Source organism: Cygnus atratus, chromosome 5 (assembly GCF_013377495.2).
Source record: "Cygnus atratus isolate AKBS03 ecotype Queensland, Australia chromosome 5, CAtr_DNAZoo_HiC_assembly, whole genome shotgun sequence".
Classification (NCBI taxonomy): Eukaryota; Metazoa; Chordata; class Aves; order Anseriformes; family Anatidae; genus Cygnus; species Cygnus atratus.
The window spans coordinates 60,874,607-60,887,617 of record NC_066366.1 but is presented as its reverse complement, the minus strand read 5'-3'; the positions used below and the strand labels follow the sequence as shown (position 1 = coordinate 60,887,617).

General features: G+C 43.2%; 1 protein-coding gene across 2 annotated transcripts in view; it reads right to left on the bottom strand.

Moving 5' to 3' along the window:
* Window positions 1-13,011, bottom strand: part of SLC35F4 (solute carrier family 35 member F4) — a 108,630-nt gene that overhangs the window by 18,528 nt on the left and 77,091 nt on the right. For both annotated transcript variants that reach the window (XM_035551313.1, XM_035551314.2), the window contains exon 2: window positions 3,176-3,364. In XM_035551313.1, coding sequence (XP_035407206.1) covers window positions 3,176-3,364 — 189 coding nt within the window. The remainder of the gene's footprint in view (window positions 1-3,175; window positions 3,365-13,011) is intronic.

The following is a 13,011-nucleotide window of genomic DNA, read 5'->3' as shown; positions in this document are numbered from 1 at the left end:
AGCAATGAGCTCCAACCATTTACCACATTAGAACACATTGCGTTGGTTTGATACAAGAAACTGGAGTTCCTTCTAAAAATCATGACCGGCAGCTATCCTCAACTATTACTAGCCACATCGACACCTGACGTGATATAGTGTAAGAAACAATCTAATTGTTGATGTTAAGGGGAGCCATAGATCTACTGCAGTGAAAGCACACACTCTTAAATGTGAGAAAGGTACAATTCAAAATCAGATTTGACTTTCCTTTTATACTACTGTTTCTGCTACAGCCATAAAGAAACATAAAAGTGAGGTTCCAAGTTATTAAATTAGACCTACTTTACATCTAAAACTTATTCCTCATAACAGGGAGTACATTTGTAACCAAAAATTTTCCTAACTTGGACACGAAGCTTTTTGTAATTGCAATTGTATGGTGCATTTTTTTCCCCAAAACTAATGAGCATTTAGCTGCTCCACTGTTTACTGGTGAATCAAGAATTTAAATAAAATTACAGGTTTAGCAGAGGATAATCAGACAGAGCTCTGAATAGAACAGCATCATTTTAGCATTCTCTTTGGCTACTGAGAGAAAATAGGTATTTTTATAGTACTAATAATGACTGGCATCTTCTATTAAGAAGTAAATTACAGTTTATTTGCAAGTTAGAATGGGTTAGAAAGAATATATTTCGTACTATCCCCTTGCAGATTTTCCTGCTAAGCAAAGCAAGCTATCATGCAATTAGTCCTTCAGCTAACAGTTAAAGTAATCATACAATGAAGGAAGACTAAAGCACCTTTATCTTCATGTTAGATTTTCCAATTACCAAATAACACTGTAATTGCTGTTACTGTGCATGACACTATCATTAGCATTTGACTTGGATGTTACAGGTTTGAATGTTGGGGAAAGGCACAGAAACATACACTTCTTGCAAGTCTCAGCTTGGTTTAAAAGACCTATGTAAGTTTAAGCCTAATTAAATGTGCAGTGGGGAGTTTTTGTAAGTGCTTAATGGGTAGGGTTCACCCCATGTAATGTAGTTAGCAAATAATTGCATATCCAGACTAAAAACGTTGTCTAGGCCCCCTCTTTACATAACAATAATGGAAAAGCATGTTGAAAAGGTGGTTCTCATCCTCGTGTATCTAAGGCAGATATGTTCCACTGGAGGCTCTTCTCTCCCCTTAGACTAGATATCTATATTTAAAGTGAAAACCCCAGTCAAATTGGCATAGTAGCTTGACAGTCACTTTCAAAATTCATGAGATGTGCACACCTAAATCTTGGCCAAAGATCCACAAGGACGAGATAAGAAATATGTTTAACAGAATCACAGGGCTTGAGCTTAAAGAGGGTAGGGATGTACGGAAAGTAGACACACAGGTTGGAGGATTTTCACGTCATGAGGTTGAGGCTGGATTGAGCTAGAAAGTAGTACTTCTGTTCAGATACTGAATGGTATGTTAATGGGGAGAAAACACATTCATTAGCCAAAGTGGCTGGTAAATAGCATTTTACTGTTAGCAAGGTGGTAGAAATCCTTGGTGACAGTTCAGTCTGAAACAGACCAACAGACTTAACCTGACAAGAGCATGGAAACAATCTGAGAGCTCAACAAGGATGAAAAGGCAGAGAAGAATGTAGATGACACTGCAGATGACACATGAAGAAGACACATGTCAGTGGCAAATTATGTTGAAAGGCAGCTAGCAGAAACATCCCTTTGTGGTCCTTTTCCATCTAAGTAATGTAATTTTTACATGTGATGTCTCTGTGACAAGATGGAAACAGAAAAAAGCTTTTGCTTTTGTTTTCAAAAGAATGAGATGAGGAAAATCAAATCCTACAGATTTTCTTCTGAACTCTTAATTATTTTGTAACTACATCCTAGAAAATAACATCTTTGTTAACCTACCTATCAGGTCAGTCCTACTTAGACCTCACTGATGAGGAATGGAAGAGTGGAAGAATGGAAGAATGTATAAAAAGGGAACTTAAAAAATTGCAAAATAAACATTTGGAAGAGTATGATGTCAAGGCACTACTCTTTTCTCAAGCGGACTAAAGTCCTTTCTTAAAAAAGATGGATTCTGATTTTGGATGTACCCTAGTGCCAGCATGTACAGCGTTATTTCAGCCTGATATCTGCGAAAAAATGAGAGCAGAGTGGTCTTCTGGTATCTTAGGTATGATCCTTACTGCAAGATGCTGTATCACCCACTCCTTGCCGCAGTCGTCACCTTCAATTGTTTTCAGAGGGTTTCCATCAAGAGAGTACTCCTGGAGTACAATATTCCTCCATTTTCCAGCACAAGACAGAAAATGTCAGACTCTTGCTGCCATCGGTGGAGAAGTGACAAGACAAAGGTTCATCTCCCCCAGTTCCAGTGTGCAAGGGAGATCCAGCCTGTTCTTCCCCCCCTTTTTGCTCACAGTATCTACTCAGACAGTTTTCCAAAGCACTTGGGACAGTTAAATTATTTCAGTCATTTAACTGCCCTCTCCTCAACAGCACAATTCAGCATACTCAAAGGTCTCTGGTTGCATATTGTAACTGCTCCCATACCACCCCTGTTGATGACAGATGGACGTCATGGTGAAGAAGTCAGTGCTCACAATACCTACGGGTCCATTTGAGCTAAACTTCTGCAGTAAAGTGTGTGACACGTTCCTGCTGGAAGCCCTGATGCGCGGCTGATCGACGATCTGAACTGCGACGGTCTTTCCTACATATCTTTCCACCTGTTGCTCCTCCTCTTCCTCTTCATCAGACCGTCCGTGGTATGAGCTGAGATTGTCATTGTCTTTGAGAAGGTAAATGCCTGGCTTTTAAGGGTCCTGGTCTCTGGCCAGGCTGAAGCTGAGGAAACCTTGTAAGACTAACTTGTGTACTAATGTCAATCATCCTTTCAATATCTTCCGTGCCTACTGGCCTTACGATTTCTCAGATAACACATTCTATGTTCCTACTGAGGCCCAGAACTTTCTCTCCCATCCTTGCTTCCTTCTTGCCTACCCCCGGTTTGCACACAGGTACATGAAGGACCTTCACATGGCTGTGTGGTTTGCAGCACTGAAAACAAATGTCAGCACGTTCGGACTCTGCACCATCTTTCAGAAAACAGACGAAAGAGGCCTTGTGCAGGCATACTGTGACGCCGAAAATGCGGCTGTTATGCCTACCTGATCTGCTCTGCCTCTCGACTCTGCTGTGCCGACAGATTCCCGAGGGACTTCGATTCTGCAGCTCAAGAATGGGAGCAGCAGAATCTTCAGCAACAGATAGAGGGGAGAGCTGCCTAGTCATGCCTCTGTGTCTGCTGGGGCAGTTGCCTCCTGGCTTGCATTGGATGACAGATGATCGTGAGGCACCTGAGAAGAAAGAGTTTGCATCAGTTTGGCTGTAAACTCCCTGGAGGAAAGCGGGGCTTTCAAACACTGTCAGTGAAATGCATACAAACGATTCAGCGGGAGAAAGGAAGCACAGTGCAAAAATCAAGCTTTCAGCTTTGGTCAGAATCAAGTAAATAAATAAGTAAATAAATACTCAACTCTCTCCCCCCTTATAGATAAAAGGTGCCGTACGAAAACCAGTCTTTCCCCTGAAGAAATGAGAGCCCTGTAGTGCAGTATATCCTTAGCCACATGGCTCCATCCATAGGGTCTGAACAGTCAAAGGAATGTGTACTCACGTGGGCCCCTTCCTGAGCACTGACACTGAATCAGGCAAAAGGAGAGGTCACCATCCTTCCCTAGGGTAGAAAGAAGGGCTGAGGAACGATTGCCTCCTGGGGTCAGTGCTGGGAGGCTCTCAAGAGGAGGGCTGCCCCTTTTCATCCTCCGGAATCATCCTTGAGACTCTTGCATGGAATGAAGCCTCAGCCACTGACAGATCTGTAGGATAAGACTTCTGCTAACTCACTGAAGAGGCCAGATTTAAGTCTTTATGTGCCCCATGTCAGGATCTCCACATCTTCAGAGAAGTTCTTTTTCTTCTGCTGCTAGGCGCAGCCAACACCGCGATGCTGCACTTCACATGGAGGCTTTGCAGAGGCACAAGGCAGCAGACAAGACCCAGGTCCCAGAAATACCAGCAGCACCAGATGAAAAGTTTGTCAGTGAGAAGGACACAGCATTATACAAGTAAGAGCTTGAAGGACCGGACTAAGAACCAGCAAATAACAGAAAAGAGCGCGGTGCTGGGATCTGGCAGAGTGAGCCTGGTCATCATCCGTGTACTCCCAAACTGATTGAAGGTGCTTGTTTAAGAGGTCAACACATGAGCACATCAGAGTCCTCTTCGGAGTCAGTAAGTCGAGATGAGAGGTCATTTTGGTAAGCACGTGTGTTCATGGTCAGCTGAGATCACCCAGCACTTTTTTTTGCAGCTGCAATTTCAACCGGTGACCACTTAACCCAACCTGACAGGAGTCGCATTTATCCAGAGCAGCCACTGACTTTGCCATGACTTGGAAGGATTCAATATGACAAACATAGGCCTCACATTGAAAAGAATAGAAAAATAAACACAAACCCCACGTGTAAGGTGCCAAGTATGCAACAAATACGGCAAACATCTCAGAAGGCAACATTCTGCAATGCAACACGAGCCATTTCAGTACCCTTTGTGCAAATATCTCCACGCCAAACAACCACATAAAAGTATACTCTAAGGCCAGGACTTCAGTATTCTGGAGACTGTATGAATTAAGTCAACACTCTTCTGCCAGAGGAGGCTCATGTAGGCTCTCGTATAATCTTCAAAGATTAGCTTAAAGCTATGTTTGATTCACCTGCCCTAACTACAAAGACCACAAAGAAAGAGATGTATATACTGTACCGTACACAAAAGCCCTCTCAATCTATTTAGAGCCTCCAAGTTCAGTTTTTACTCAGTAAGTAGACTGAACCAGCAGCTAACCCCCTAGAGATGATCCTTCTCCAAGATGCTCTTTGCTTGCTCCCACCTTGCTGCACAGCCCTACAAATTCAAGCACTGCGGGATACAACACACGGTCTGTAACAGGACAACCACTGAAGCTGATATTGAAGGATTAACACCAAGAATGGTGTTAAGCACTATATTGTCTCTTTTTTTGGTGAGCATCAATCTCTACAGAACTTTTTAGAGTCTACTGGATATTTTCAAATTTTTAAAAAAGCTTTTCATCTTCATATATTTATTTTTAATGGAGAAAATCTTAATCTGAGAGACGTGCAATTCCCTCTAGGACTTTGTTCTACTCATTTCCCAAGTCCAAGCCTCCAAAGTCCACCACAACACCTTTATTTGACAGCTGAAAGTTAGTTCCAATTTCCACAAGGTTAAGACAATCAGTACTTTCTGGCCTAAATATTCAATAAGGAACTCACAAATTTTCCAGTCCACAACTTGAAGGGGATTTTTTCCAAAAGCATTTGCTGACTGCCTGTCCTCTGAGAATCTGCCGCCAAGGTGCATCGACCCAAATCACTGCTCACTTTGATATGCTTCATTTAAAGAGATTTCATTAAGTTGAAAGACACATTCTACATCTCAATTCAGGTAATTTAGAGCAAGCTCAAGATTCACATTATGCTCAGCAGAAGTCTAGCAGATGATCTGCAACCGAAATTTCAAGGAAACCCATTTTTCCTCATACGCAAAAAGAGCTTCGAGTTATTTATATCTGGTACAATAAAGGAGCATCAGTCTTTTCCTGTACATTGAGAAACTCAGCAGTTGAGACCAAAACTGCAATTCAAGAGATTGCATTTAATTGAAAGTCACTGCTTGATTTAGTGAAATCTTCTTCTATATGTGAAAGCAATCAGATAGCACGGCAATTTATCAATATTTCATTGTTACTGTTAGAAAGCGTAGGCCATCTAATGCTACTGAAGCTGAACATATTTTAAGGAGATACTTTGACAGAGAAGGTGAATAGATATGTGCTGGGATAATTTGTCCAAACTTGGTATCAGCAGCAAGGACAACAAATCACCTTTTACAACACACACCAGCGAAACCCTGCACGTGTGCGCTGCTACCCCTGTTAGAGGAAGGGAAGGCAGAACGATACGTGACTGCTGTTCTTTGCCTCACAAAGCATTTACCAGCTATCAAACAGGCATCCACTGAGACCTTCCAAACTTAGGGAGACATCAAGAGCAGCATTTGCCACTGAACTTTTGCATACATGAATCCCACTTGCTTACGGAGACCCCACAGTCTTAAGTGGTGAGCCCGTGCCCCCTCCAGAGAGGATGCTACTGAAAAAGACTAGAAGAAACCTAGTAAAGAGGAAAGATCTTGCCAGATTGCTGGATCTGGCTGCCAGAAGTGTTCCTTGATTACCTGGAGCTTGTAATTGAGCGTCAAAGCCCCTGGACTTGACAAAGGAGGGAATGGAGAACAGGAAAGGACCGCACAGGATTGTATCAAATTCAACACGATGACCTTCCATTATCAGATATAAACAACCCTCTGCTCTGTCCCATTTTTAAAGATTTTTTTTTGATTATTCTATTTCAGTAAATCTTCTTCCTTGCCCTGCAAATACAGACACTTTGTAGCTTAGGAAGCAAAGCCATTTCTCTGCACATGGAGACCAAAGGAAAAGCAGCAAGGAGAACCTGGGGCTTTCTGCATGCTTCTAACAGTCTGTCCTTGTCTGGCATTAATTAGTACATACTTACTCCAGTGCACTTCCATTTAGCAAGGTAATTATGCTTGTGACTACCCCAAACCACATGATTAATATCACCCAAGTCCTCTCCTTTCCACATGCTTGAGCACTGTTCCAAGCCCAGGCTGCGGGAGGAGGTGAGCCACCATGAGCTGCTGCTGCTGGGTCGAGTCAAACCAGGAGCCCGCAGCACACGTGTCCTGAGAACCATTTTCACCACCCACCTGTAAAGCTCCCTTGCCCCTCTGACAGATGATGACTTGTGGCTTTCCATTCATACAGAGATTTCCACATGCAGGTCACATTGTGAGAATATTTGCCCCCTCCTTGGCTTCAGGCTACACAAAACACTGTTATTACGCAGGAGGCTTGGAGAGAAAGGATTATTTTGAGATTCAAAACAACTTTCACATTATTTTTGTATATATAGGACATATTTATCACGTGACAACAGTGCTCTGAATACTAAAAACCATGCCATTCTGTAGGAGGGACCTTTTCTGGTCTCAGAGTTGCTACTAAAAATGGATTGAATGGACTTCCAGTAAAACAATCAATGCCATATAAAAATGTAGCCCTGGGAGTAACTTTTATGGCCTGGTCATCACAGAAATTATTTTTTTTTTCTTTTCTTTCTTAAAACTACCCCAATGGAAATTTAGAACCTCTCAAACAGACAATTGAATTCTCTTCCAGAACCTATCTGTGGGTCCGTGACATGAAGTGTTTCCGTTTTTGAGACAGTAATATCTGGCTTGCTGGCATGTGTTTTTTTGGCTTTGGTTTTTGTGCGTGAGTTGTTTTTTTTTTTTTTGACTACACAACTAAATTGATGGTTATACCAGCGATGTGTTTATGAGCTGGACGGTTTTTGTATTATGTTCTCAATGCCCTGCAGAGGAGTGCTCACCCACAGGTACCACCGTAGCCAGGCAGTAGACAAGCTGCTGCAAGAAGATCTCCAATCTCCCTGTTACTCATACAGCATTACAATATGTTTATTCTACTGTGCGCTCAAAATCTCACCTCCTAATATATCGTTTTTGCATTGACAAAATGATGTCTTCATACCACGGCCGCGGAAACAATTGCTGAGTTTTGACAGATGGACGGCGGAAGGAGCCAGTCTGGTGTTATGTGGGAAGTACGTCAATCGAATGTTCCTGCTAAATCAGGCACGGGTGAAAGAATTGACATTTCCTTTACACTGCCATGTTACCTGATAGAGTGAGCATCAGCTGCGATGAAGGCCTCGCTCACACATCACAAGCCTGTTTCCAGCAGCCTGTGTGCACATTGGTAAGTCAGTTCACAGCCACGAGGGCTGGAGATTTTGCAATGGAATTTGGTCTTAATGTAGTGCAGTAAGGGGTAGGCGATGTCAATTTTATGGCCAGGGAAATATCTGATGCATGTGGCCCAACAGAAATAGGAACTGAGGTGCGGTGCTGTTGGTAGAGGTGAGGAAAGCTTATTCTGTCCATTTTATAACAAGAAAACATCATTAGATAGCAGTAGGTATGGCTTTAATTAGGTTGTTTGCGACTGCTGTCACACAGCTGCAGGCAGGGCTATCTAACATTACCAGTCCAGTGGGGAGCTAGCTCCATAGTTTATTTCATTTCAGCCAAAGGGATTCCTTCGAAAATCAAATCCTGTCCTTCCTTATGCAGGAATAAACCCACAGCAACTCAGTACAACCAGCAAGCAAAGCTGTTCTGCACATACCTTGCTGTACCTGAGGACAACAGCTGACCAGAGAAGATAAAATTCAAGGGCAAACTGTCCCCAGCTTTTAATGAGTTCAGAACCAGCAGCTTGACTCAGGATACGAAGCCACAATTGCACTACTACCAAGCAAACAAACCACAGACGGAGCGTTGTTACAGACAGTGTGCTACACCGAGGTTTGAGGAATAAGCATCTCGTATTTTGTTCTGTGAAGGAAAATTATTTCACCGTATCTCAGACATTAATAGTGCTTTCCATTTGAAGGCATCCTTCTGAGACACTGCAACTGGCCCCTGTGTGGCTGAGTTAAGCAAGGACGCCTGTTCAGAGCAATGCTCTGTTTGTTTACTACTGTTTGCCTTGGAAGTTTTTATGTTTGAAGGGGATGAGAAGGTTACAGCATTTTATTTTTTTTTTGCCTGAGGGGAAAACAAGATTTTCAGATTTTAATGAAAAACAAATGACTCAGTGCTGGTGCACATCATTTTCCTTGTACTATGATTAACTATTGTCAAGAGCACAAAGCAAAAAAGCAGATATTTTTGTTGTAGTTTAACTGTGACATCCATCTGCAATTTCTGCCAATTATCCTTTCGGTGTCTGCACACAACAGTTCATTTCAAATCAGCAGATGGAAACTTCACTCACAATTAGAAATCTCGATGATTTCAGCACGTCCTCCTGTCCTTGCTGTAAAGGGAGCAAAGAGGCAGCACATAACTTACATTTTGCCATCCCATAACTAATGCAGTGCCTGACCAGGGACGTGTCACGCTGCACGTGTCACCAGCCCAATTGTCAGGGGAGGAAATCCAGGTCAGACAGTCTGAAGACCACCCCCTCTCCGCCACTCCATACACAACTGATGTGTCTCATGCCTAGGAACCAAACCTCACCCACGCGGCTTCCCACCTCCCACCAGCCAACACGAGGGGCAAAACCCCTGCCACGTCCCACATCCTGCACTGGGAGAAGGAAAGCTCTCACTGCACTGATCAGTAAGTGCCTGAAAAACAGTCTCACAGCAGGGACAAATGACAGAGATACCTGTCAGGGGTGATGAAGGTGTATCTGGCTCTGCCTTAGAGGACGGATGACACAGATAACTTCCCCAGGTCTGCATCTCCTTGGCTTTATGATGATAACAGACCTGGGACCTAGTCCCTGCGTGCTAAATTCTCCTGATTTAGGATACCGATACAGGCTGCAGCGCATTACAGGCATGGGTCTTGATATCACTTTACACAAGATCTGGAAAAAAAACAAAACAAAAAACAAAAAAAAAAAAACCCCACACCATAATCTAAAACAATATATAAACAGGGAGAAAACCTGACAGTAACTATAGACTGAGGATGCACCACTAAATTGAAAGAGAGATGTGTGCAACTCTGCCAACTATGAGGCTGTAAGTAGCTTTGAGCAAAAGAAATACAATGAGCTAATGAGGAGTTGAGTGCATCTGCATCTAACACCACGAGATCTGAAGAATTCAGAATTAAAGGAAAGCAACCGGAACTGGGCAGGAGCATCTTCACATAGCACAAGGCAGTTGTGAAAACAACCTGGGGTTCCACTTGGTCCTGGCACCTGAAGGTGTGCCAGGACGGAAGCAAGGAAAGAAGGAAGCAAGGAGAGAAAGAATAGGAAAGAAAGAAAAAAAGATAGAAAAAAAAAGAAAGAGGAAAGCCCTTTGCAGGAAGCATATAAGCCAGGCTTTGCTGGCTGTAAACAACCTGCAGACTGCCTTTTGGGGAGCTCTGATGCATGAGCATAAGGGACAGTCATCTCTGGAGGACTTCACAATGTTTCTTACTGAAGTAAAGGGCTGCTATTTGTATTACTCCAGTTTTCCCAGTCCCTTTTCCTCCTTACCCACTTTAACCAAGACGACCTGGGGGGTTGGAACTAGATGATCTTTAAGGTCCCTTCCAACCCAACCCATTCTATGATTTTATGACTTTTATTATTATTATTATTTTTTACCCATTCTCATTTCAGCGTAACTCAAATATCACCGCCTCTGTTTAGGCACAGACAAGGAATCCCGCTGATTTGAGATCAGAAGTAATATACCAGCTCCACAGTGTGGGTGTAAGAACAGTCTTGAAAATAAGTTTATTTGATGTTATCTGTATTGCAAATGGCAGCAAGAGAAAGCATGAAGCATTTTGAAACACACTGGCTACATATACTTTAAAATTACCGGTCAGAACATGGTATATTTAGAGTCAAAAGGATTATTTCATGGCCCTGACTCACATCAGTGCAAGGCACAGACACGAACAAAAATTGGAAAAGGCAACACAGGAAAACCAGAATTAGGCTTATTCTGGATATACAAATGCAGAAAGCAAATCGTGTGCATTTGTAGTAGGAAGAGCTAATATCATGTGCATTTGTAGAAGGAAGAGCTAACACTATAAGTGGAGCTTTACTTTTTACTCAAAGAAAGACAAAAGCTTTGGAATGCAGAAAAAGTGATACAAATTATGAATGACTTTTATATGTCAAAAATTAAACTTCTACAACTTCCATAGAAAATTGCCTATATAAGCCTACAAAAATAATTAAAAACATCCATTTGGAGTGGCACATTTTGGACTGAACTCTGCTGTCAGAAAGGCTTGCCGGCATTCCCATTTGCCTCAAAAAAAAATAAAAATTCTTTGGCAAAATGTCATACCTAGCTGTGACATCTTTGGAGTTTGAAAACACTGACTGCCAGGAAGGGTACTAACTTCTCCTCCAGCATGGAGCACTTCCCACGCAAAGAGCCTCTGATTATTGCTCCTTCCCCGCCCATCTGGACAGGGCATCCAGAAGGAAGCCTGGGAAGGGCAGGACCAGGCACACAAACAGCCCACCTCACAGAGATGTCTCACGAGAGATCAGCAGACACCTTCCACACCTGGAACTTCTGAAAGGGTAATTTCCTCTGATAAACGCAAATAAACACAGATAAACACAAATCATTTGACTCAAAGCCACACAACATCCCCTTAAAGAAAACCTCTCTTACAAACTTTGCAATAAGTTATATACCAGATGCCCCTCCGATAGGTTCACAGATTTATACACTTTACCCTGAAATAAAAAGTTACGAATATCACCAAAAAAAACATCCTTTTAAAATACAATGAATCTTGTCATGGCTAAAATCCAGTGACAATTCCAGAAAGTAACAGACGTTATGAGTTAAATTCTCATTCTTCTTTCACAGCAGTAAATCAAGAGTAGCATCAACGAAAGCCACGAGGCTGCTCTGACATAAAGTTGTTGTGAAAGGAGTTTAGACCCAGGACACACCTGAAATCACCCATATGCACCTCATTATTAAATAATTATGAGATAGCTTCTACTCTCAAGAAATGCTGCAATAAATCCGGGCTGGTTCATGGGTCTCCTAAGATAAGAGGGTGAAAGCAGCACGCTGACATACAACTCGATATCAAATTGCTTATATCTATCTCCTACACAAACTATTGCCTCTCCTGGATGATGGGTGCCTCCAGCGGGTGATTCATTCCAGCTCCCTAAGATACCAATCTTAGGAGATGAATCACCTTTCAGAGGCATCCACCTCTCCTGCTGACTCCAGGAAGCTCAAACAACTTTCTCAGTGCTTAGAGAGCCTCACGCTTAGATGCATCTGGATGAGTCCACATCTGCCTCAAGCTCCTGGCAGCTCTTTGGTACGTGCTTACGAGCTAGGCATTAAGCTGTTGCTTCAATCTCCTTGCCTGCCTTCAAGCCCATTTAAGCACTTTTGAGGAAGAGTGGGGTAAAAGAATATTTCAGAGGTAAGCAGGTGGGGCAGAAGTCAGCATTTATCACAGTTGTGTTGCATTTTGTAACCCCTGGAGATGCGTAAGACACCTCCACACTGTTTTTTTTTTCCCCCTGCAGTGCCCTTTCTTTGATGGCACGTTTGGGTAAGTGTCCTTCAGGCACTCGCGTACCTACAGTCAGTCTTCTTCTTGTAGCTGATGCTGTGCTGGGGTGCGAGGGCTCGCCACACTGAGATGAAGACGTCCTCAAAAGCATTCACATGGTTGTGGGTCCTGGCTTGACACCCACCCCACGCCTTCCAGAACCGTTCAGATCCCAATGCCAACCCTTCTCGGCAGCTGTCTCTGCTCCATTTTCTTTCCATGGTTCTTCCAGAAAGGTAGAAAGCCTAGAAAGCCACAAACCTGAACAGCTTGAAAACTGCCACGGTAGAGCGCAAAGCTCCCCCACTCTCCTCCCAGCGCACAGGCGCAGAGCCCAAGTCCCTGTGGCATCTCTGCCACGTGCTTTTCCCGTGCCTGGGAAGGAAAGCAGAGACAGCTGCAGCGCTCTTGGGAAGTTGGCCGCCCTACCCCATCAGGATTCATTGGAAATCCCTGCTAAAATCTTTGCTGATCTGTAAAACTGGCTGCACACACATTTAACGTACGGGTTAGCGGAGGCCCCAGTATTAGTTCTGCCTGGCCAGCTTCATCCCTAGCAAGGACCTTTCCATTTCCAGCCCGTTGGCTATGACAAGCGCTGTCATGTAGTCACTTCCAGTCTGTTGCCCTTTCTTCCTACGACGACTGGATTTTCCCTCTGTAAGGAAAGGGGCAGTGCAATTTT